The sequence below is a fragment of the Desmodus rotundus genome, chromosome 4 (genome assembly GCF_022682495.2).
Source record: "Desmodus rotundus isolate HL8 chromosome 4, HLdesRot8A.1, whole genome shotgun sequence".
NCBI classification, from domain to species: Eukaryota; Metazoa; Chordata; class Mammalia; order Chiroptera; family Phyllostomidae; genus Desmodus; species Desmodus rotundus.
The window spans coordinates 178,232,453-178,256,523 of NC_071390.1; the positions used below are offsets into that span (position 1 = coordinate 178,232,453).

The following is a 24,071-nucleotide window of genomic DNA, read 5'->3' on the forward strand; positions in this document are numbered from 1 at the left end:
GGAGCGTTAGGGGTGATGAGACCTGCCCACAGTGACACAGCCCTCAGTATTCCTGACCCTGGCTGCTCCCCAGTATCCATGGTGGGGGGGGGGTACAAACAAGAGGTGCTTCCATAGTCACTGCATGAGCAGGAGGTGGCCAACATGCAAAGGAAGGGTCATGGAGTCAACCAGCCCCTCGGCCCCTGAGGGCCTGTTGTGGATAACCAGGGCTGCATGCGGAGCCCTCCCTGCCTCCAGCCCAAGGCCTGGTCCACACTGTCTGAGCCGGCCTGGTCTCTGCCCTTCGGCCCTTCTCCCTCTACCCCAGCATCCCCCACCCACTCTCACCAGGCCAGCAGGGAGGTCAAGTGGTCAGGTGTGGTGGGGTCCGGGCTCAGGGGAGGGGAGGTCACGAACGCCGCCGCCTTGGCCCAGTTCTTGCTCCAGTAATGGGTGCCGTCAGTCCCCAGGCTGGCCGCGATGGGCTCGCCAAAAACGAGGGGGCCTTGGGGGACAAACACAGATGCGCATGGTTAAAAGCGGATGGTCTTTCTTGGGAGGTGCTGATAAGAAGAAGTAGGAGATCTCAGACTGGAGAAAATAAATCGGCTGAAGGGAATAAATCATCCCTCCTTCTCCCAGGCTTCACCCCAGAGAGCCCGTCCCCCCGCCCCTGGCACCCGGCACCCGGCTGATGCCCGCAGCGAGCGTTTGGAGAGGTCGTGCTGTCCGGCTTTGGACAGGACTGCGATCTCCTTTTACAGCCTGGTCGGCCAAGGCAGGGAGACGTGTCCTGCTACTCAGTCAGGGTTCCGCCAGAAGCGGATCGTCAAGCAAGGGGTCAAGTTCAGGTGTCATATGGGGGAAGTGATTCCAGCAACACCGGCTGGGGGCTGAGGAGGTGACATGGGGAAGGGAGTCAAGACGAGGTGAGTCGCCCCTGAGTCACCTGTAGTAGCTCAGTGCACGGGGACCCCTTCGAAACTGTGACGTGCCTCAGAGCCGCCCACCCCTGGCCAGGGGGACGGGCTGCGCATGCAACCCGCTGCTTCCCAAGCATCCACTGCTGAAATCCCACCCCGCCTTCCAGGGAGGGGCCAGACTGAGGCAATCACCCAGCTACCCCGTGGCTCCGACAAGCCCCGCCCAAGGTCCCACACCGCACAGGGCGCCTCAGGACTCGATTCTAAAACCACCGGCCCCACCCTCCCTTCCCAAACGTGCAGGAGGCCTGTGGGACTCAGGCTCGGCAATGGGCAGTGAGTCTCTGCCCTGGGCGGGGGCTCCATTGGTGACCTTGAACCTGCCAGACACCCCGTCCTCAGAAGGCCGGGCGCTGGGCGGCCCACCTTTCTTCCTGGCCAGGGCAATGATGTCCGCCGCACTCTTGCTCATCACCTTGGTGATGTACACGGGGCAGTTGATGCGGCCGGCGATGGTGATGGCCCGGAACACAGCCTCGGCCTCCAGCTGGGGAAACAGCAAACCCTGGGTCACAGGAGGGAGGGGGCGAGGGCTGCCATCCCGCACCCCGAGTCCCCAGGGCTCTCCTGGAATCAGAGGGCTCCCGTTTTCTTTACATGTGGTCAGAGGAAACCCTAGTGCCCCAAGGAGGGAAAAATACTGCAGATTTTAAAAAAGAAGGAAAACGTTAAGCCAGCGTGGATTTGGTTAGAGGGCTGGAAGGCAGGACTAGGTTCTTACGCCACTGGGAAGAATTCTGCGTGTTCTGTCAGAAGGGGGTAAACTAGGCAGCGTCAAAAGGCCCCCCAGGTGGTCGGTCATTTATAAAACGCCTCACGTAAGTGAGCCCCTGTGCCACCGTGCACACCTTCCCTCCGCCCCGCCTTCCCCAGCTGAAACCACCGGCTGCCGGGCTGCGTCTCTGCCCCTCTGGGCCGGTGCTTCTTGAACAAAAGGTCCAGTTACGTTTTGCACAGTTCTGTTTTAATTTCCAGCCTGGGCTGCCCCGTGCGAGGTCCTGCTGCCGGCCCGCAGCTCCAGCTCCGGCAGTGGTGTCCGTGTGGCCTGAGTCTGTGGGCACCGCTGAGGGCCTGCCCTGACCTCTCACGGGGACCAGGAGCCAGCAGCTCGGGGGCAGTGGCGCCCCCGTGTGGAGCCCTGGGGGAGGGGTCTGTCTACTCGAGCTGTGTCCCCAAGTGTCCGACATGGCCCAGAGTGGAGGTCTGGGAGGACGGATGTGAGTGAATGAGGACACGGGGCATCCTCCACTCACAGGCTTCCAGTGTACCCTGCCCGCCTTCCTCTGTCCACCTACACACTCACAGACACAATTGTGCACACACTCCCCCTCCCCCACACACGTGCACAATGTGTACACACATGTTCACACAGAGTGCGTGCGCCGTTTGCACACGCTACACACTCTGCTGCTCCCAGGGGGGTGCACCACTTCCCAGTCTCGCGCACAGCGGGCAGCGAGCAGGGGCAGCTGTCTCACAGGTACAAGGCCTGGGACGTGTGGCTCCGCCCTCTCATCAAACATGCAAAGTTAGGTCCTTATCCAGTGTGGACACTTGACTGCCCCTGGGGCCTGGTGTGACGTTCCCGTGCTGCCTGGGCTCTGGCGGCAGGGCCTCTCCCTGGCGCCTCGGACTGGAGTCAGAGGCAGACCCCGGGAGGGCCCTGTGTGCTGGCACACTGTCGGAGGGGCACAGCGGGAGCGGGGGCTCTGGCTGGGCCGTCCCAGCCGGAACAGCGTCGGGCAAGCTCAGTGGTGCTGGAGTCACACCCCGTGCAGGGCCCCTTTACCTCCTCAGGTCTGCTCAGAGCATGGCCCTCGGGCCCTGTGATGCCCATCTCCAGGATCCGCTTTTGTTCCTGTGAGAGGAGACAGAATCAGGACTACAGAACATCAGGGCTGGGAGGCGCTGCTCCTCCGACCGCCCCTCCCTCAGACGGACCAACCAACCGCTGAGCACAGAGCGGGAGTCAGCAGGCTCTAACTTGGGCTGGGAGATCTGATGCTCCCTGCTCCCCCCACCGCACCTGCCCGCCTTCCCCTGGGCCGCCCCGGACCACTACATCACACCTGCGCTCTGCGCGATCTCCCGGGACCAGCGAGACGAGGTGGGAGAAGAGGTGGGATGACAGATGAGCTCAGAGGCCACCCCCACCCTCCCCGGATCTGAGGCTCAGCCACAGGGCTCTCCCCCAGGGAGACAGGTGACATCCGGGGAGATTGAAGCTCTCTGAACTGGGAGTCCTGCTCCAGACCCGTCTCTGTGACTCAGGGCAGGTGGGTCAAGCCTCAGTCTTTTCTCCCTCACTCTGGGGACAAGAGTGCCTGCGTCCCAGAGTTCCCGCCGTGAGTCGGCGAGGCCGAGTGTGTAAAACGGCAGCGCAACCCCTGGCATAGGGTCGGGGAGCCTCTCCTGGCAGCCGCCTCTCAGGACCTCTACAAGGTACCCCCTTCCCCGAACTGCCCGCCTTTCCAGCAGGAGGCCTCTGCCTCAAGTTCATCATGTAACCTTGAAGGGGCTCCCTAAGCTAATGGCTCAGATTCAAGCCCATTTGCTCCGAGGTTTTCTTGTGCCAGGAACACTTCCATTTCTCCAAAAACTTTTCTTTTTCCTTAATGAAGATATCAGCTGTGTGGGCGCTAATTTTAACCTCCGCCGTTTCTGGGCCATTGCTCTGCCCGGGAGCCCTGGGCCGGGTCCCCCCGGGAAAAACCCGCAATTCCCACCGACTCCGTGGTTATCGAGCTTGAGCTTATGATGGAAACGACCTGGAAGTGATTTCCAGCTTTAACAGCGGGGTGGGTCTAAGTGAGCGACGGAACAGTTCCAGCTACTGGCGGGGAAGTGCACATAAATAAAAGTGTTACAAGGTGGACAGAGCCCTGTGTGGGACTGTTGAAATGTCAGCTACTCCTTCTGTTGGGAGGGAGGGAGGGAGGGACAGACGGAGAGGGGTGGGGGAAGGACAAAAGTCCCGTAACGGGAGGAAAACACATACCCCTAAAGACGGGAGCGGGGTTTCTGGGAAAAGACCGTGGGCTGAGCACCCACATGACCTCTGCTCCCCGGAAACCCCACTGAAGGGACGGGAAAAGCACACAAGAGCCGAGAGAATGCAGAGGAGACAGCCGAGGTCACACTTGGGAGGCTGTAAAGCAGACATACACAAGGTAGGAGACTCATGGAGCCAAGGAAGACAACTCTGAAGTTCGAGGTGAGGGGGGCCGAGAAGCCCTGGACGTAAAGCCTAGCACAGGGGCTCCAGGTGGTCCTCCGATTTTACTGGAAAACTGTTTAGCAGTAACTGCTGACGCTGAGTAACACAGCCACCACCAGCCACCCCACTCCTGGGGTCACACGAACAGGTATGAAGGTGTGTGACAGAAGACTGGCCCAGCGGGGTCCCAGCTTGGTGCACGACAGCCCCCCACCCATTGGAAACTACCCAAATCCCCTGGAGAACACATTCTGACCGGCTCCCGCAGCGGAACTCTACCCCGGGCACAAAAGGGGAGCCACTGGCTCGTGGAACAGGAAGGACGAATCTCACAGACCTAGTACTGAGCAAAAGCAGCCACAGAGGATGCCCCACGGTTCCGTTTTCATGAGGTTCAAAGCCAGGCAAACCTGAGCTGTGTGTGATAGGCGACTTCTAAGAGGCTCGCAGTGAGCCGCCTCCTGGTGTCTGCGCCCCTGTGTAATCCCCTGTCCGTGGGGACTAGGCAAAGGACCAGGCCCTCAAGGCGTGCAGGGCAGGTGACGTTATTACCCCCGTGGGACCGATGAGCAAACCGAGGTGCGCAGCCCATGGGGCCTGCCAGGGGCCTCGCTGCAGGTGCGGCGCGCAGGCCTCACGTCTGGTACGCGGCCCAGTCACCTCACTGCTCCACGCCTGCACCCCGTCATACGACAAAGAGAAGCAGACGGAGGAGCAAGGGGGGAGCGCACAGCACTCACCTGAGCTATCAAGTCTCCGTTTTCCGCGTGGACCAGGATCACAGCTCCCAGCCCCTTCAGGAAGGTGAAGGCTTCGTACAGCTAGGGAGGCAGAGACGGGGGCGGGGCTGAGGTAAGCAGCGGGACCACCGGAGCAGACAGCCCCTCTGCTCACACGGCCGTCACTCACGGCCCGCAGAAGCAGCACAGCCGCTCTGGCAATTGAACAAGTGACCTTGGGAGGGATCTGCCCTTGACCCTGAGGAGGCCGGGGTGGGGCTCCATTTGCATTTGCGCCATCGTAGCGCCTGCTGGTGGTGACAGCTGGTGCTGGGAAGTCGTTTTTCGTTTTCCTGAAACTGTGTCGCTAACCCAGCCACGCCTGTGCTGCACTGACCTCGGGAGATGTGCTCTTTACAAAACTTCGACCCTCCTCTCTTGATAGAACACGGTGGGGTGGGGGAGCGGGGACACGCTCTCCAATAACTAACACTCAGATAACATACAACCTGCCCAGCGACCCGGGTTCAGCCAATACGGGCCCTGCCCACCGCCCAGGTCCTCCTCCCACCCAGGAAGGGGCTACACTCCAACCTTCCCACGGGGGAGGACCAAAGCCGCCATGCTCCCTCCGCAGGGCTCTCAAATCCTAACTGTGTTCTCCACGTGTGCCAGGCAACTCTGCTCCCCACCGTTCAGGCGCAGGCAGCAGGTGTGGGGGTGGGCGGGGACACTGGGAGGTGTGGAGCACTTTCGAGGACCCGCACCCAAAGCCTGCTGGATGGACGCCCTCTGTAACCAGGGCTTCCGGGGGGGGCAGCCGTTACAGCGAGACAGGCGAAAACCACAATGATGTTGAACGCCACGTGCTGCGTTCTCCGTGAAGCCGAACCAACGTCCAGCCTACGGAGGGCTGCGTGGGAGGCCGGTGGGGCACCTCGGAGTAAGACCTTCTCTAACTCCGGGTGTCTGTGCAGCACGGCAGGACACGTGCTTGTCCCGTGCACGTCACACTCCACGGTGACAGTGATTAACAGCTTACTAATACCCAGAGGCACCCCCTGTGGGTGGGGCCCCATCCTACAGCCTCACTGGTGGTGAATCATTTCGCCCTCCAGCAGCCCCGAGCCTAAAGCACGGATCGGTCAGGAAAGCCATCCCCGGCTGCACAGCAAGGCCAGGCTTGCAGCGAAGCCGCCTGGCTCCAGCGTCCACGCCATCCCCCAGCGCATTGCCCCGTACTTTTAAGGACCGGAGGGCAGGGCAATGATGACAGAGCAAAGCCAGCAGTCCCACTGGGGAAGGCCGGGTACCCCCTAACTAGCAGGTCCGCACGTGCAGAGCGTCACCTCTCTCAGCTCACTTCCTCCCGTAAATACAGTCTGACATCAGACAGGCTGGGGAGGCACACGCCACACAAAGCAGAGAACTGAGAGAGGAGGCGGCTTGCGATCCGCCTGGGGGGGGCGGCCAGGGCTCATGGAACGGTCCCCACCCTGGCTTGAGCCCCAGAATCGACAGCGGAGTTTCTGGGAAATAAAGACTCCCGAGCCCTACGCCTGAGCGTCCGTGACAGGGCCCAGGAATCTGCGTTTTTAACCAGCTCTTTAGGTGATGCTGAGGGTGAGCCGGGTGCGGCAGCCTCCAGGCGAGGGGTCCCCGCTCCACCAGATAGAGACACAGGCCCAGGAGGGAAGCTGACACCACAAGACTACGTGCCAGTTCCGTGCCACAACCAGGACTCGACCCCCGAGCTCCGCCCACCCCGTCCGTCCCGAGGAAGCTGGCCCGTTCCTGCCCAGCCAGGAGAGCAAGCACGCGGCAGCGCCTACCTGGCTGTCAGACATTTGGTAGAGATCCTTGTAGGCCATGTACACCTGGAAGGAATTGACACCTGTTCGAGATAAAAAGAGAGCAGAAAGTGCATTTAAGGAAAACGAAGCAGGTCTTCCCTATGAATCGATGATCGCAGCACAGAGCGGAAACGGCCAGGGAAGAAGGGTGCAGTGGGGCTCACAGGGAGGCGCACGCCCAGCCTGGGGGTGCAGGCAAGGGTCAAAGGAGGCCCTCCAAGCTAAATCTACAGAAGGAGGGGGGAGGCGAGGGAGAGGGGAAGGAGGAGAAAGTAAACAGTATTTCTAGACAATTTAAGAAGGAAAAACAGCAAACTAATAAAAATAAGGAAGAGATGTAGTCATATTTGTAATCAAAGTAACTCGAATGAAAGCCTCCATGTTGCGCCCCACATTTGAAGGCCGCCCGGGGCAGCGGCTGGGCCTGCGTGGGTGCAGAGTGGGCAGGGGGTGCTGGGAGCAGACCGTGTGGCCTTTCGGAGACGCAGGAGGTAGACGGTGAAGGTAAGACAAGCACCTGGCTTACCCCCGAGGGGGTTCCTGCCTCTGGCCTGGGCACTCTCCTGCCTGCAGGGGAGCCTCAGGGGACACAGCCGGCCTGGGCCTCATGCACGCATGCTCCCCCCCGCCCCCCGCCCCCAGGCTCTGAGGCTGTGGTCACAGGTTTCTCCCAGGAAGGGACACTGAACAGCAACTCCAATCAACTGTACCGACGCCTCTTGGGTCGTCCACCCATTCATAACCCCCTGTAGCTCTGGGAACTTTCTCACATTTTCTAGCGACCGCCCATTGCCCCCATCCACCCTTTGACCTTCGAGGTAGCCGAGTTCATGCCCTGCGGCCCCAGGTGGTGGTTGGTGGGCAGCTGGTGCTGAGATGAGCCACAAGGACAGACTGAGTCCAGCAGATACCAAAGGACACCCGGCTGGTCTCCAAGAGAGAGGCCCACCCACTCAAAGGACGGGCTGGTCCACTCCACCACGGGCATGATGGGAGCAGAGGGTACGGATGTGAGGCGAGAGGGGGAACAGAGCCGGCACAAAGAGGAAACACTCGGGTGAGCACAGAAAGACCCCGGCACGGGCCCCTGCGGGGCATGTGTCCAGCACAAAGCCAATGCTGGTTCAGCCTCGGCCACGCTCAGGAGCAGCTCTGGAGTCGGCACTCAGCACGTAGATGCTGACATCTGCTCAGACTGGTGGAGAAAACCTGGATTCGTCAGCAATCAGCATGTTTCTTAGCTGCAGGGTTTTAACACGATCACATGTGATAAGAATATTCACAAAAGAGTCAACAGTGAGCATTCCCAAACTTACTGGACCCCAGAAGGACCTTTTTTTCATGGAACTTTTATGATCTCACTCACCAAATAGTTTCTGAGCACTTACTATGTGCGAGTGCCACGCTAGAAACTCGAGACGCAAGGTAGGAAGGACCCCATCTACCTTCTACTGGGAACTAGCAATAAACAAACAAATAAGTAAGATCATTTCAGGTCGAGATAGGCGATAGGAAGATATAAAAGAGGCTGCCAATTTTTAAAAGTTTCACGAAAGTTTTTCAGTGACTCCCATTAAGAGGTGAAGTCTGTTTGGCCGGTCCTTGAACGTGGGCTGGCATCAGACCAGCTCTGGCCAACAGTGATGCAGAGGTGGCAGTGCACACGTCCCCAGCCTCGGCCACAGAGGTCCTGCAGGCCACTCTCACCCTCCTGGAGCCACCGGGGGAAGGCACTTACAACAGCTGGCTGGAGACCAGGGACAGAGGTGTCCTCACTGCCCTAGCTGTCCCCGAGGAGGCCCAGGCATGAGCCAGCCAGGGTGTGAACACAGGGCAGCTCGGCCGAGCCCAACCCAGCACCCGCCCACAGAGCCGGGAGCAAATAACCAACTGCTCTTTTTTATTAGTTGTGCTGAAATACACAGAACGTGACATGTGCCACCTTCCCCCGTCAACGTAAGAAACACCCAGACCTACAGAGAACTTCTGCGAGTTCACTTAGCCAAACTGACAACGCGGGGAACAAGACCGCAAACACTCCTCAAATCTGTCATCCCCTCGGCTCAAGTGAACGCTTAGAGAAATTCCCTCCAGGTGTGGGTGTTTCTGACGCCGACGTCCACGTGGCATCACTGGCGGGAACGGGCCACAGGACAGGCTCTCCTGAGGACGGCATGGCCGGTGTCAGAGGGACGTTTACCGAGAGGCACAGAGCAACAGGCAGGGCTGGCTTAGGGCACGGATGAGCCTGTGACTAAAGAAGCCACATGTCTGGGGGGCGATGGCCACCGTGACCTGCCTGGTTAGGGGTTTACGATCCAATTGCCCTATGAGGTGACTTTCCACAGAACCCCTCTTTTCATCCACAAACCATTACCCGCCCAGTTCAGCGGCATTGCGTGCATCCACACTGGTGAGCAGGCACTGTACCATCGTCTCCAGAGCTCTTCCTGCTGGCAAAGCCGAATCTCTGTCCCCAGGAAACGACAGCCCCCCTGCCCTGGGCACCCGCCATTCTGCTCTCTCTATGAATCTGAGTCCTCTAGGGATCTGGAGTGCCACCATATGGTGTCTGTCCCTCCACGCCGGGCCATTTCCCTGAGCGGGTCCTCCAGGCTCATCCACGGCGTGGTGTGGGGCAGAACGCCCTTTCTCTTCAAGGCTGAGCAACACCCCATTGTGTGGACGGACCACGTTCTGTGTCTCCATTCACCCACCGACAGACATTTGGGTCGTTTCCTTCTCTTGGCTGCAGAATCAACACCGAGCCTAGACTGTGTTCTCTCGTGCCTGGTGCCAGGGCCCTGACGCTATGGATGCAGAGGAGCCACTGAGAGAGCCTAGAGGCCAGCGGGGTGACTGGCCAATGTCACATGGCCAGGAAGTGCGAGGGCAGGACTCGATCCCAGGCGGCCAGACGGCTGAGAGCTTTCTACACGTCCTGCTGCTTTCTGTCCGGATGAGACAAGTCCTTTCAGCGTGCACTTGTGAGAGAACGAGAGATTGGGCAGGGGCAGAAGACGGTAACTCTGCCCAGTGTTGTTAGATGAAAAGGTGAGAGACAGAGCCAGCGACGCCACCACCTGGCGCCTGTCGGCGGAGCCGCTGGCCTGGCCTACTCTCGGGAATCCCCCCCTCTTCGCTGTCACCCCCCCACCCACCACCTCCAACCCCCACCCATCCCCACCAGATGGAGGGCGGGGAGTGCCCAATGTCCACAACCAGCCTTCGCTCACAGAAACACCTGCCCCAGCAAGCGTGGTGTTCTAACGGAGGTGTTCCTTCTCCCACAGCAAACAACTGAAACAGCCTGCAGGGGTGCTGTGCTGAGCCCCAAGGCCCCCTTCAGGAAGGAAAGCCTTGCCCCCACCCCCAGCTGCTGGGAGAGCTGTAGGCCAGGGACCCTCAGCTATCACCAAACCATTGAGGGACCCTCCCCAAAGACAACTGCTGAGCTCAAGTTCATGCCCCGCCCAGAGGGCCAAGCCACTGCCTGGAGTAGGAAGTGCCCTGCCCCTCTGCTTCCTCAGGGCAGATGTGAGGGGCATCCAGGATCCAGAGCATCCTGTGAGCCAACCCCGAGAGCCCTCTGTGGGAGGCAGGTCCCCTAAAGATGCCCGCTCCCTGATCCCCAGAACCTGTGAATGTGTCCCTCCCAGGCAGAGGGACTCTGCAGACGGGATTAGATTAAGAGCTCTGAGACGAGAGGCTGTCCTGGAGTTTTTGGGTGAACCCGATGTAATCTCCGGGGTCCAGGAGGCAGATGTGGCGATGGAGCCGAGGTCAGGAGGCTGCAGGGCCCGGGCCAAGGGTGCAGACGGCTGCAGAGCTCGGAAAGGCAAGGGTCCTCCCCCAGAGCCCCCGGAATAACGCCCCCGGGCCCCCCAAGACCCACATCTGACCGCCAGTCAGTCACTTGTGTTGTTTTCAACCACGAGGTGGTGGGTTCTGTCCCAGGGGCAACAGGAAACTGATACATGGCCACTTCCTGCCTCCCTGAGGCCATGCCAACACAGTTTGTGAAAATTCACCACCCGGGGATAGATCAACCCAGTATTGCCACAAACGCTGACACACGATGCTAATAAATTGACAACTAGCAATGCAGAGTCCTCACCACTGGCCAGCAGTGCTGAAGGAACAACCGGTTTCCAGACGGGGAAACGAGGCAGCGAAGTGGAATGACTGACCCCGGGTCACACAGCTGCTCAGGAGAGAGGTCTGGTTGTCGATGACATTTTATTGGGTGAGAAAAGCATAATGCGGAATAGTATGCATATTATAACCCCATTCGTGGAAAAGTCACATACGTGAGTGAGCATACATATATGGAAACAGGGCATGTAGACACATACTCAAAGGTTCAGTATATGCATACAGGTAGGACAGGAAAATGCCATATCATCACCCTTACTTTACATGCTTCCATACTGTCTCAATAAATACGTACGAGTTCCGAAACTTAAACCAACAAAAGACCTTTACAATGCCAGTCAGACACTTGAAACCCACGAACACACCTAAAACCTCACCAAGTCTCTTCCTCACAAGACTCTGGTCAAGGGAAGAAAACAGCTCTGTGCCGTCTCCCACTGCAACGCCCCGAATGCGACCCCGGAGCCCCCTCCCACAGGGCTGTGGCTCTCTTGAGACGGGGTGCAGCCCTGATGTTCCTCCCTGACCCCACAGCGAGGCTGTTAAAACAGATGTGCGGAAGCCCCGGTACCAAGGAAAAGTGCTCGGGACTTAACACTAGGTGAGGAAAGCAAGATCCAGTCGTCCCCCCTTACCTGTGAGGGACCCCCAAGGCCCCCCATGAATGCCCAATGCTGTGGACAGTACCCAACCCTGTATATACTATGAGTTTTCCTACGTATACATACCTATGATAAAGCTTAATTCATAAGTTAGGCACAGTCAGAGACTAACAATAACGAACAATAAAGTAGAACAACTGTAACGATAAACTGTAACGAACGTTACGTGAACGTGGGCTCTCTGTCTGTGTGTCTTCCCCCACAAACATGACACCTGTTCCATCCTCACTACGGTGGCTGTAACTCTGCGGTTTGAGGTACGACGGTAGGACTAGCACGGATTTCTCTTTCCTTCTTCCCAACGTCACGGACAGAAGACTCCTTTACCGGCGATCTTAGCAATCTCAGCACATGATTTTGTTTCTTTCCTCATTAAGGCAAGAATTTCCACTCTTTCCCGTAGAGGAAGCACCTGACGGCCCCTCTGGGGCTTGTCCACAAGGCCAGCATCACTAGTCTTGCACCTGGGGCCACTATCAAGTAAAGTTAGGGTGACTGGATCACAGCCCTGCGATACCACGGTAGCCGATGTGATCGCCCAGTGACCGATGGACTGATGGGTAAGGTGCGTGGAGCCAGCACTCCTGGCTGGGGCAGGGTGGAGCGGGCGGGACTTCCCCACACCACTCAGAAGAGCGCACCACTGGACCCCGAAGAATTGTTTATTTCTGCAATTTTCCACTTCATGTTTTCGGGCCCTAGTTGACCGCCAGTCACTGAAACCTCGGAAAGGGACGCTGCAGGCAGGGAGGACCCCCGCACACACTGAATCTCCCCGCACAGCGATGCTGTGCAGGGTAATAGCGCGGCTGGCAGGGACCTGCTGCGGAGGGCGCGCACACACAAGGCCCCAGCTGATGCGTGGGCCACGAACGCAACACACACAAAGTGCTTCACGGGATGAGCGGTGGAAGAACGCCCCTGCGACGGCGGACTGGCTCTCCCCCATCAAATCAGCACGGACTCCCGACGGTGCGAACGCGCAGGGAGCCAGAGACGCCGCTGGGCGGGCGTTCAGGTGGGCGCACCTTTCCGGAAGGCCATTTGGCACTCAGTGCCAGGATCCTGAAACCCTCGTAATTTCACTTCTGGAAATCGAGGGAAATAACTGGAAATGCGAACTGGTGTTGATTATGCGAGATGTTCGCCGCAACACAGCTTAGAGCAACCAGAAAACCCAAGTGCCCAGTTAAACAAAAGAGCTGAGCAACCGAACCGCCACAAGCTACTAAACAGTTACTAATGAAGAGTAACGATTGCTCAGACCATGCGAAGTAAAAGGAGGAGGGCTCCAAGGAGCTGTGACCAGGTAACTATAGAAGGAGAAACTCGTCCACAAGGGCCGGAACGGAAGGTAACAGCCCGTAACATTAATGGTAAGTGGCAACGGGAAGAGGACCAGAGGAAAAATGTGTTTCCTTTTCTGGACTTTCTGACTTTTTTGTATCGTGGTAATGGTACTTTCATAATGAGAAAACACAGCATATTTATTTTTTAATCCTCACCGGAGGGTATGTTCATTGATGTTAGAGAGGAAGGGAGAGGAAGAGGGGGAGGAGGAGGATGGAGGGAGGAGAGAGAGCGAGAAAGAGAGACAGACAGAAACACCAATCACTTGCATCCTGTAAGCACCCAGACCAGAGCTCGAACCCACAGCCTAGGTATGGACGCTGACTGGGATTTTGGAGCCCAGGACCACACTCCAAACAGCTGAGCCACCCAGCCAGGGCAGGGTACTTATTTTGAAAACTGAAAACACCCCCTAGCTCTCCCTGAAGCATCGCACCCATCTGAGGCTCCTCAGTGTCTCGTGTCCTGGCCCTCCTGTTCTCTCGCTCTGCGCCTCCGCGTGTCTCCTGTTCAGTCGCCTCCATTCAGTGTAATGCACATAGTGCAGAGACACCTGGCCTGAGCCCCAGCAGAGGCAAGCAAAAGGGAAGACAGGGCCGTGTGGACACAGTCCCCTCCCTCACAAGGCTCAGGGGTTAATGGACAAGCCAGACAGATGACCCAAGTCCTGTCACCCAAGGACAGTGGAAAAGGTGCCTCGAAAGGAGCCTAAGTGACCTGTGACAGATATTCCAGAGAGGAAGCAGTTCTGCCTGGGGAACTGGGGCAGATGACAGTTGGGCTGGGTATCAGAGCAGAAGAAAGGGCATTCCAGGCGGGGAAGAGCATGAGCAGAGGCCCAGCGGTTAGCAGGGATTCAGGGGCGGCACCCAGGACAACAAGCACCCAGAGAGTTGATGGTAGAGAAAGACGACTGTGGCTAGATCCCCGTGTGTCAAGGTCATGAGCTCGGGCTGTCTTCTGTGACGGGAGACCTCCAAGGACCTGCTTTCCACTGTCTGTGTCACAGTACGCAGCCCACAGCTGGGCTCACGGAAGATGCGGAGGAAGGGGTTTTAACTCCACACAAGCAGATCCAAAGAAACGGGGCTTCCAGAACTGCGCCCCCACTGGGGCTTTAACTGACCTTTGTCCTGCACCAGCACCTCCAGCTCCTCCCGAATGCCGTCGTACCAGCTCGTGATGTCCACGTGCAGGGAGTAGTCGCAGCAGGATTTGGTGTCCGCTGCTTCGTGCCATTTCTCGAAGGAGGTCAGCAGGCTGGACCCAGGTTCCGGGACCACATGGTCAACTGGGACAGAAAAACGTGTCACATTCCAAGATGGTTAGAACCCAAGTTGCTCCAATGATAGCCTCTGTGCCACCATCACCATCATCATCATCACCCCCACCATCATTGTCACCATCAAATCACAACCATCAGCAGGGACACTGCCATCACCATCTTTAGTCGTCACTACCACCACTGTCACCACTGCTGTTACTGTCATTGTCACCTGCAGCAGCCACATCACAACTATTTATCAAATGCTTATTAAGTGGTGGATATTGCCACAGAGGCTTTACATAAATTACCTCATGAAATTCTCACAACCATCCTGTGGCCTGAATATGAATATCCCCATTCTTTAGATGAAGAAACTGAGGCTCAAGGAGGGTTAGGAACTTGTCCAAGGTCACCCAGTAACCAGGGTGGTGCGAAATGCCCACAGAGTCTTGTCAGCTGCAGAGGCTGAACTCGCTCGCACTGCCCCACACTGCATCTGGGGGGGGGGGGGAACTATTGGTTATGCAGCACTATGACAACAATACTGACTAACACCACTGCTTCCCCGCTGTGTGACCTAAGAAGGTTACTTCACCTCTCTGAGCCTCTGCTCCCACACATGTCCTAATAACACCCATGGCACTCATTCCAAAACTTTAGCCATCAGCACACCGTGTTCAGGAATCTTCTGCTTTATCTCCCTATAATCCATACCATCTTCACTCAAGACTTTCCTTAAATCACTTCACAGTTTCTACAAGTCTGAATTCTGACTTCGGTCTCAGCCTGCGCAGCAACAGCCCTGAGGGGCCAGTTATTTGATCTCAACATGCATTAGAATACTTTAAGACGTCCAGGGCCTGCATTGCCTCTAAAACCACCGTGTGAGCCACCAGCGGCACGTGATGGCCGGGCTGTGGTGACAAGCACAAGTCAGTTGGACCCTGAGCAAAGTGCCCTGAGCACACGGAGGGAGCACTTGTGTGTTGCTGATGATGCTGGTGACACAGACAAGTCACGCTCTCTGTCCTTAAGGCCCCAGGGTGCCACTCACTGATCATCGTGGTCCCGCCTGCCAGTGCTGCCCTGGTGCCTTGGAAGAAGTCATCAGCGGCGGTCATCCCCTGGGCAGGCTTCTGCAGGTACGTGTTGACATCGATGCCCCCGGGAATGACCATCCGCCCATTGGCCTCGATGGTCTTCACTCCACCAGGAACAATTAAATTCTCTCCTATTTGTCTAGAGACAAACAACAGAGGTGGCTTTGGTTCTTAAATGGGAAAGGATGTGACAGCCAGCTGTGCAGCTTCAGACCCATCTGGGAAACATTTCTGAGCCAGGTCCTATGCAGGGCACTGGGGGGACAGAGATGACTCAGGCAGGTCCCTGCCTGCCCTCAAGGGGCAGGTGGTTACAAACCAGTGCAGCAGAGGGGTGGGGAGCACAAGGTAGGCTGCTTCACCAGCCTGCTAATCTGGGACGGCTTCCAGGGGGAGGTGGCAGCAGAGCAGCCTCTTAACGGAGGTGAGACTAGCATCTCCATCAAGTGGGAAAGGGTTCTCTAGACAGCTCTCCTGAGTACATCACACACTTTCAGCAACTGGCTCAGGGACACAGAAGAGAGTGTTTGCAGCAGGACGGAATGAAAAGTCCCTTTCGCCCTGTAAGCTTTCAGAGACAGGGTTGTGGGCTGAACTGTGACTTCCCCATACAGTCATACGCTGAAGCCCTAAGCCCGGAACCTCAGCACATGACCCTACCGGACATGGGGCCTTTAAAGGTGACTCGGCTGAAATGCAGCCACCAGGGTGGGCCCTGGTCCAACAGGGCCAGTATCTTCACCCGAAGAAGAGGAAGAAGAGACACGGGCAGTGCACATGCACAGGAGCGAGGCCACGTGAGGACACGGCGAGGGGAGGGCTGCCACAGCCAAAGACAGAGGTCTCCAAGGTAACCAACCCCTCGGCTGACGTCCTGGACTTGCAGCCTCCAGAACGGAGAAATCACCGTCTGTGGTTTAAGTGACCCAGCCTGGGGAGTTCTGTTCAGGCGGCCCGAGCAGGCTAAACCTGGATGTCATCGGAGGGCTGGACAGGGAGCCCATGGGGGGAGTGTGAAGAAAGACTTCGGCCCCCATGCCCGGCTTTCCTTTAAGTGCCAGGGCTCTGTCTGCAAGCCAAACACTCCTTCGTCCCGGCCCCCCAGCCCAGGTCTGCAAATTCCGGGCAGGTGGGAAAGAGCTGTGAATTCGGTCAGGTGCCCGAGGCTGGAATCCACGCACCGCCCCTCACTAGTGGCTCCGTAACATGGGGCAGAGATTTCGCCTCCTGCCTGCCACTCCCACACGACAGAACAGGGACCAGCGTGTGCGTTACAGCCTCAGTGTGAGCCTGCCAGCCCACCGGAGGACTGTGGCCGAACCCCGGGCACAGGGCTGGAGGCTCTCTGGAACCTCGAGTCCCTTCCCTTCTCTGCCCGCACTCTAAGCCTCCCCCACTGTCCCCACCCCTCATATTTGCAGGGCCACAGCACAGTCATTCTGGGCCAGGGCCCCAGCCTTGCATTCCCTCCACGGGCCAGGCCACCCCGAGAGACGGGCTTCCTGAAAGGTCTGCTGGGTGAACCCACTTGATGAGTCCGTCCTCCAGGTAGACGTCGGCATAGAAGGACTGGTCGTCATTGATGACACGCCCGCCTTTGATGAGCAGCCGGTCACTCTGCAAAGCCAAGCAAAGGATCGAGTGTCACTGGGGAAAAGCCGGGGGTTCTTTTCTTTTTAACTTTCAATAAAAATTACTCCCATATTTTTCAAAAGTAACAAAGGGCATAAAAAAGCAAGACCCGACTTGATGTGGAATCTCACGATCTTGGGAAAGTTCACTGTCTCACCTGCTTTGCGCCTCTGCTCAGGGTCCCTTGCTGAGAGCCCGCCCCTGGGCTGCCTGTTTGGAACACCACAGACCCCTGCCCAGCCAGCAGACCCATGGCCCTTCCCCACCTTCTGTTTATACAGTGCTTCCTACAGTGCGTCTCACATACTCTATGTTTACATGTTCGTCTGAAATGTGACTTGCCCTACTGACGTCAGAGCTGTGACATGTCACTCCCCCCCACCCCCCGAGGAGCCAAGCACAGCTCCTAGGGGACCAACCACACACATGTGGATGTGGATCGATGGCGCCACCTAGAGTTGTGCTCTGCAGTTGTCCTTACGACACTGTCAGCTCCATGGGGCAGAGATTTCGTCTGTTTTATTCACAGCAGCATCTCCTATACCTTGGACACAGCCTGGCTGGCTGGATGATGGACGAATGGATGGATAGATGGATGGATGAGTGGGTGAATGGAGGGATCGATGGATGAAAGAATGGCTGGCTGGCTGAATGAATAAAAGGATGGACCAGATGGATGGATGGATGGAAGCCCTGAAGGATGAATGGGTGAAGATGGAGAGAAAAGGCATCACAGCAATGAGACAAAGAACTATAAGCTATGATTCAAAGAAGAGAACTATGAACCAGCATGTCCTGTTCCCCAGCAGGAGGATCTCTGGAGGAAGGGGCTAGAAGCTCAACACCTGCCTCTTGTCCCTTAGACAGAGGCCAGCCAAGATGTGCTCACCCCCCAGAAAACGCCCCCGGGAGGTGCTCCAGGACCAAAGGGAAGAGGAGGGACAGGCTGTTCGCATCCAGGAGCAGAGACGGCTGGAGTGCAGATTCCCCGGCACCGGAAAGCAGGGAGCTGGGAGTCACCAGCAGCTAGCTGGTGGGTGGCTTCCGGGACACGGCCTCCCGCAGGCAGCTGTCTGCCTTGTCACATTTAATAGAGGGGTTCCAGGCTCAGCCAGAAACGTGGCATTAAATGTGCCGTGAGCCAGAAGCTCAGCCCCACCCTGCTCCGCTCTTCCTAGAACCAGATGGTGGAGCCTGTTCAAATGCGCTCCCTCCCCAACTACCACCGGACACGGTGGGCAGCTGCTGCAGACAGGTCCACGCTCCTGGCCCTCTCAGGGGCCAGCATTTTTCCTGGGAAAATAAGCCCCTAGTAAGGCAAGAGCTTATGTGGCTTTCTCATTATGTTTCTTAAAATCAGTAGTGCTTGTGCCTTTTAACTGGCGTCTTCAAAGCCTTGTGCCTCGGACCCTGAGGTTGCAGGGGTCCTGGTAGATGTTGTCCCCCAAGGGGATTCCCAGGTGTAGTGAGTTTAGAAAATTCCGGCTCAAACGGAAGCAAGACTGTCTTCGTGACGGAAACCCCATACCCTCTGCTCTCCTGATGTGTGACGTGGACACTCGCGAGGGGCACCGAGTTTACATCTTTTCCAAACGTAGATCCCACATTGTGTTTTGTGGGAAATCTGACGGGGACCCTTTCCCACAGAAGACATCTTAGGACATGCGTGTCAGAGACACACGCTGCTGTCGGCAGTGAACGGGCCTCGAGGTACGTACGTCAGCCCTGATCTGACCTCAGGGGGACATGGGGCTCAGGCTCGCGGTGGCCACCCATGTTCACACAGCTAACAAGGGCGCAGGTCAGACCCAAGGGTTCCTAACTTTCTCTCCAGCGGCTGCTCCACCCCACACACCTCTGTCATATTTTATGTTTTCAAACTCTGGAATCCACAACGGCCCACAATCAGATTCCATTCAGAAAAAAACCCAGGGCCTGAGATCCAAGGACCTCATCCATCCATCCATCTGGTCCATCCTTTTATTCATCCAGCCAGCCAGCCATTCTTTCATTGATCCATCCATCTACCCACTCATCCATCCACCTATCCATCCATTCATCCATCATCCAGCCAGCCAGGCTGTGTCCAGGGTATAGGAGATGCCACTGTGGATAAAATAGATGAGATCTCTGCCCACGGAGCTGACAGTCTTGTAAGGACAACTCTCTAGTGCTCCTTTTCTCTTTTCTTTCTTTTTGTCTTTTTTTTTAATTATTGATTTTAGAGAGAGGAAGGGAGAAAGAGAGAAAGAGAAACCGCTGTTGCCCCACTTATTCATGCACCCATTAGCTGATCCTTGTGTGTGCCCTGACCGGGGACTGAACCCACAACCTTGGCGTATTGGGACAACACTAACCCACTGAGCCACCTGGCCAGGGCCTGGGGCTCCTTTTCCTCACGCAGGAAACGCAAGTGTAAAAACTCACAGAACTGTACACCAGAAAGAGTCGATTTTATGAGACTTAAAATGTGAAGAATTTGATGGAAGTCACACATTTAAAAGAAAAAGAAAAATACCTCCCTCTCACGGATTTCCACAAGGAATAAACACCATATATGAACAGTGACAAGCTGTGTATAAAAACCACTGTTAAGGACTTTGAAGAAAATAAAACAGCTCATTAAAAATCCCACAGAAACGTCACAGTGAGGGCCCGCCGCAGCCCACCCCGCAGCGACCGCAGGGCCTAGCGAGATTTGAGACCAGCGCGACTCTCATCCCTGCACCGGCGCTGTGCGAGAACAAAGCATTCAGAGTAGGACAGGTGCAGGCTCCGGTCCTCAGCTGGCGTCCACAAAACGGGGACAAGTGGCCCTGTCCCACGGGGCTGCCGGGAGAAGTCCGTCCCTGGGGTGTCAGGTGCTCGGCACCGGCCTGGCACGCGTGAATCAGGGGTCCAGGTCCACAAGTTTACCCTTTGCCGTTTCCTGCAGCCGGCCCTACACTCGATAGGGTATTTGAACATTTGCGAAAGGCTTGTGCGGGGAAAAGAAACAATTCTCAAGTTCTCGCCCTGAAGGGGCTCTCAGGCCAGTGGGGGAGACTGAGGCACACCCAGGCCTCTGCAGCCAGCGTGGGAAGGGCTGGCAGAGACTGGCAGGAGCCCTCTCGGGGGGGCAAGCTCACACTGAGCTCCGAGAACGGGTAGGAAGGAACTAGCCCCACACAGAAGGAGAATAGAGAATGCAGCGAGGGGAGAGAGGCACAGAGGACGGAAGGCACCTGGCCGGCTTGGGGGTCTATGAGTGGTTTCCTCCAGCTGAACTATGGCCTCAGTGGGGGACCTGGGAAGGTAAGCACGTGCCAGCTCACAGGGGCTCTAAGGGACTCACACACCGAGGTAGGAGGGTGTCTGGGCTGGTGGCCACGTAACAGAGGGTTTTCACCTGACAGGAACTCAAACACACGGAAGCTTCTGACCTAAGACGGCATGCAAGCACTGGGCAGAAGCGGAAGCCAGGAAAGTCGCCCTCTTTACACTGTCCTCAAAGCTGGGACTCCGCAATGAAAATAAGTGCCAATCAAGTCTGCAAAATGTATCATGGGCCTTAAAACTGTTCGGGACTGGACTAGAAATGTGGGGCTGGGTTCTGTCCTCAGGAAAATATCCCGAGCAAGGGCAAGGAGTGGTACAGGGAAATGGGATCCAAATTAGTTACAATTGTATCACCACACAACAGATGGGGTATCATTCGGGTGCCGACCTATTTCCCAGGAATGTCTAAGAACAACCAATAGCAGTGGACAAGAAGTTAGCTGGAAAAGCAAAACACCAAACCTTTCATAGGGTGCTGATTCTGGGGTGAATAGATCTGCCTGGAAGTAAGTGACCCTCCCCCGGCAGGGAGTTTGGGGTGGATCCTCACGCCCCCCTGCACACTCCCCTACCGTTACATTCACGGCCGTGTTCACATGCACCCCTCCCTCGGGACCGCACACCCTTCACGGCCAGGAGAGCCCTGTGTGATTCCTCGCCGTTTCCCCGGGGACCCACCAGCAGGCGCACACTCCATTTAGCAAACGTTTGCTGAACGGGAGGAGAGGGGGTGGCAGACAGAAGGCGAAGGAAGAGGGAGGAAAAAGAAAGAGAATATTTGAAAAGAGAGAGTGAGAAGGAGAGAAAAGGAGAGTGATATAAAAATGATACAGATGAGAAAGTACAAGAAAGGGAGAGAGGGAGGGAGAAAGGAAGAGAGGGAGGGAAGGAACAAAGAGAAAGAGAGAAAGAAGTAGAAAAGTAGCCTGGCAAATCAGAATCCTCTCTTTTCTGCTTTTAAAATTCCCTGGGAGCAGACCCACTGCCCTGGCACAGAGGCAGTGGGTGCTGACCGGCCCCCTCCCAGGCGCCCACCGCCCCCTCGGGGCTGGGCAGGCACCAGGTCTCTGCTGCCACAGCCCTGTGAGTCAGGAGGAGAAGCCCAGGGGAGGGAAGGGCCTCTTCTCGAAGCCTGTTGTTATCTCCCTTCCAGCCCCAACGGGGCAGACAGAGCTGGCACTGGCAGGATGCCTCGTTCTCTTCACAAACACCGGGTGTTTTCTTGGGCACTGCTTACAAAAATTAGCCTGAAAACTTCATGCATTCCCACCCATACAGCAGCAAAACAACAACAGCCAGTCACCGCCAGAGGGCCGGTCTGGGCTACTCTGCCATTCTCACACCCGTGTCTGTCCCTAAATTCTCTTCTCCCACAGCATGGTGGGAATAAAGCCTGTCACCTCCACCAGAGTCAGACAAATACAAAAATCTGTTAAGGTCTGGGGAGTGTCAGAAGAAAGGAGAGGTGCTTTCCTCATCAAACCAACACTTACCCCTAAATCACTGGTTAGCAACCTTGGCTATCGGAGAAATAGCCAAGAACCAAAGCCAACAGGGAAAGACAGCGGCTGCATCACCAGAGAGGGGCGTTTGAGCTGGGCTCTGAAATATGCGAGGTCACGAAGCTGGACACGGGAGGAGAAGGGGGACATGCCAGCAAAACAAACAGTATAAACCCAGACACGGGGTTCTGAAAGTTCCAGGTTCCAGTAGATGAAGAATGGAAGGCGGGTGTGGCGCTGTCCGCGGTGCTGAAACGCCGCTGGGCACCAGGACAGCGCCGTTTCTCCAGCCCCCGGACGCCGAGGTTCCCCGAAGTTCCCTCTCCCTCCTCCTCATCTTCACCCTTTTCTTTCACGACCCCCTGGCGTATTTGTAGTCTCTGCATTCCCGCAGAAGCAAAGCAACCAAGGTTTATACTTCATAACGCCTGGAGTTGGCTTCGAGACCTAACAACACTTAGTGCCACCCCTCCAAACCTTAATTCTCCTGCCCCAGGAAGGTGGGGGAGGGCACACATCCCCTATGCCCCCTCTCCCACGAGGCTTCCCTAGTGCAGAGGCTGGCGCCTGGGTTCATAAAGGGGTATCAGCGGTTGGTCTTCACACTGGCAAGGCAGCGCCAGCCGGGCTGCTGGGGTGCACAGAGTGGGATGAGGCGGCCTGACCCATCAGGGGGTGGGGGTTCGGACTCACCAGGTGGCCAGTCATTTCTGGAAAGATGAAGAACCCCTTCCTTCCCAAAGGGCAGTCTGGAACTGAGTCTCAAAAGCATCGGGAAGCCCCGTTTTGGGGGAAATGGCTTGTCCACGGAACTGCTTTCCGTGAAGACAACGGAAATGTCAGGGTGAGTCTGGAACGTTATTAACCCCCCAAATCCTACAAGCCGCTGATGGCGAGCTCAGGTGTGCGACTCCAACAGGACAGGGGCGGCGGGGGCGACCCCCACTCGTGCACGCACAGCTTCCAGCACAGCGCCGCAGCCCAGCCAGCCCTGCTGAAAGTTCCAGTCTGGGCGCTTCTGTCCACACTTTCATTCCCCAGATCTAGACGGGGAGAGGGGAGGGTGGGAGCAGGAATTCATGTTATTGACAAACACCCTGGATAATGGGGGCGCGAACCGGCAGGTGGACTGCGTCGCTAGTTTCATAACTCTTCCTGCCCTCAAACCACTCCCTCACCTGCTCTGACCAATAGCAGGAGAGTGGGTGCGGCCACTCCCTTGTGAGCTCACCTTTAGCAGGCAGGCGGGTTTCAGCTCAGGCTCCTGAGAGCCTGCCCTCTGCCATAAAAACCACAGGACCCAAGAAATGGTGCCTCCTTCAGTCGGAGTCCCAGAAGAAGAAAGGAGGAGCACAGGAGACCGGGACCCCAGACTGAAGCCTGAAGACAAATCCGGCTGAGCTTTGCTGATAAGCCTCTGAGCCCACTTAAGACCTGCAGCCTAAGTCAGTATTTGGTGGCGGAAGCCAGAGTTACAGGGTTGTTTGTCGTGGGGCATTGCTGCCATCACAGAGAGCCCACACACGATCAGGATCCCGGGGGCAAAGCCGCAGCCGCAGTGAGTCCTGTCTAGGTGGAAGGAACACTTCCCGATTCCATGACTCAGTCACTACCTCTAACAGCCGGAGCCCCCTGCCTGCCGGGTTCCCCTCGCCGTCGCCCACCCAGCCTCCCTGCCCCTGACGTTGCCTCAGGGACGGCCTGTCAGCCGGAGGCCCTTGGCCACACTTTGCAGGAAAGCAGCCCAGGAAGGGAGACAGGCTGACACCGAATCTAGTCAACCGATCAACACACATTTGCGCTCCGCTCGCTCGGGCGGGGTCACCGTGGTGTTTTCCCCGTCCTGAACCAGACACACAGGCAGTCCCAGGGGTTGCTGGCCTCTTCTGTGAGTTCGGGCTTGTTTCTATGACAACTGCCGTATTGACAGCAAGATCTCCGGCCCCATGGTACCTCCATGGTGACCCCAGGAGTTGGCGGGGCCCTTAGGCACCTAGAGCAGGGGCCTCCGGCTGCACCTGCCTCTACGTCAAGTTCCTCGTCGTCTCCCTTGTACGGAGCGATCTGAACAGAAAGCCACTAACTCTAAGAAAATCACATTCTTGAATGCCAAGTGTCCGCTCTGCTTTACATGGGTTTCCTGTTTTAGTTCCTAAGTTCCCCCCTTCTTTTAAAAAGAAAGATTGCTCTTTTTAAAGATCTTATGTATGTATATATGTATGCATTTATCTATTTATTTTTAGAGAGAAGGGAAGGGAGGGAGAAAGAGGGAGAGAAAAACACTGATCAATTGCCTTTCATACATGCCCCAGCTGGGGACCAAACCTGCGA

The 24,071-nt window shown here is 56.8% G+C and overlaps 1 protein-coding gene across 3 annotated transcripts in view; it reads right to left on the bottom strand.

Moving 5' to 3' along the window:
• CRMP1 (collapsin response mediator protein 1) overlaps window positions 1–24,071 on the bottom strand; it is a 43,665-nt gene that overhangs the window by 7,371 nt on the left and 12,223 nt on the right. For 2 of the 3 annotated variants that reach the window (XM_053922373.2, XM_024573651.4), the window contains exons 2-9: window positions 16,817–16,905; window positions 15,243–15,427; window positions 14,048–14,212; window positions 6,734–6,795; window positions 4,923–5,003; window positions 2,755–2,823; window positions 1,332–1,452; window positions 331–487 (exon numbers count right to left, since the gene is read on the bottom strand). In XM_053922373.2, coding sequence (XP_053778348.1) covers window positions 331–487; window positions 1,332–1,452; window positions 2,755–2,823; window positions 4,923–5,003; window positions 6,734–6,795; window positions 14,048–14,212; window positions 15,243–15,427; window positions 16,817–16,905 — 929 coding nt within the window. Of the gene's footprint in view, window positions 1–330; window positions 488–1,331; window positions 1,453–2,754; window positions 2,824–4,922; window positions 5,004–6,733; window positions 6,796–14,047; window positions 14,213–15,242; window positions 15,428–16,816; window positions 16,906–22,433; window positions 22,838–24,071 lie in introns of those variants that run through there. The other variant, XM_045182735.3, reaches the window with a different exon arrangement.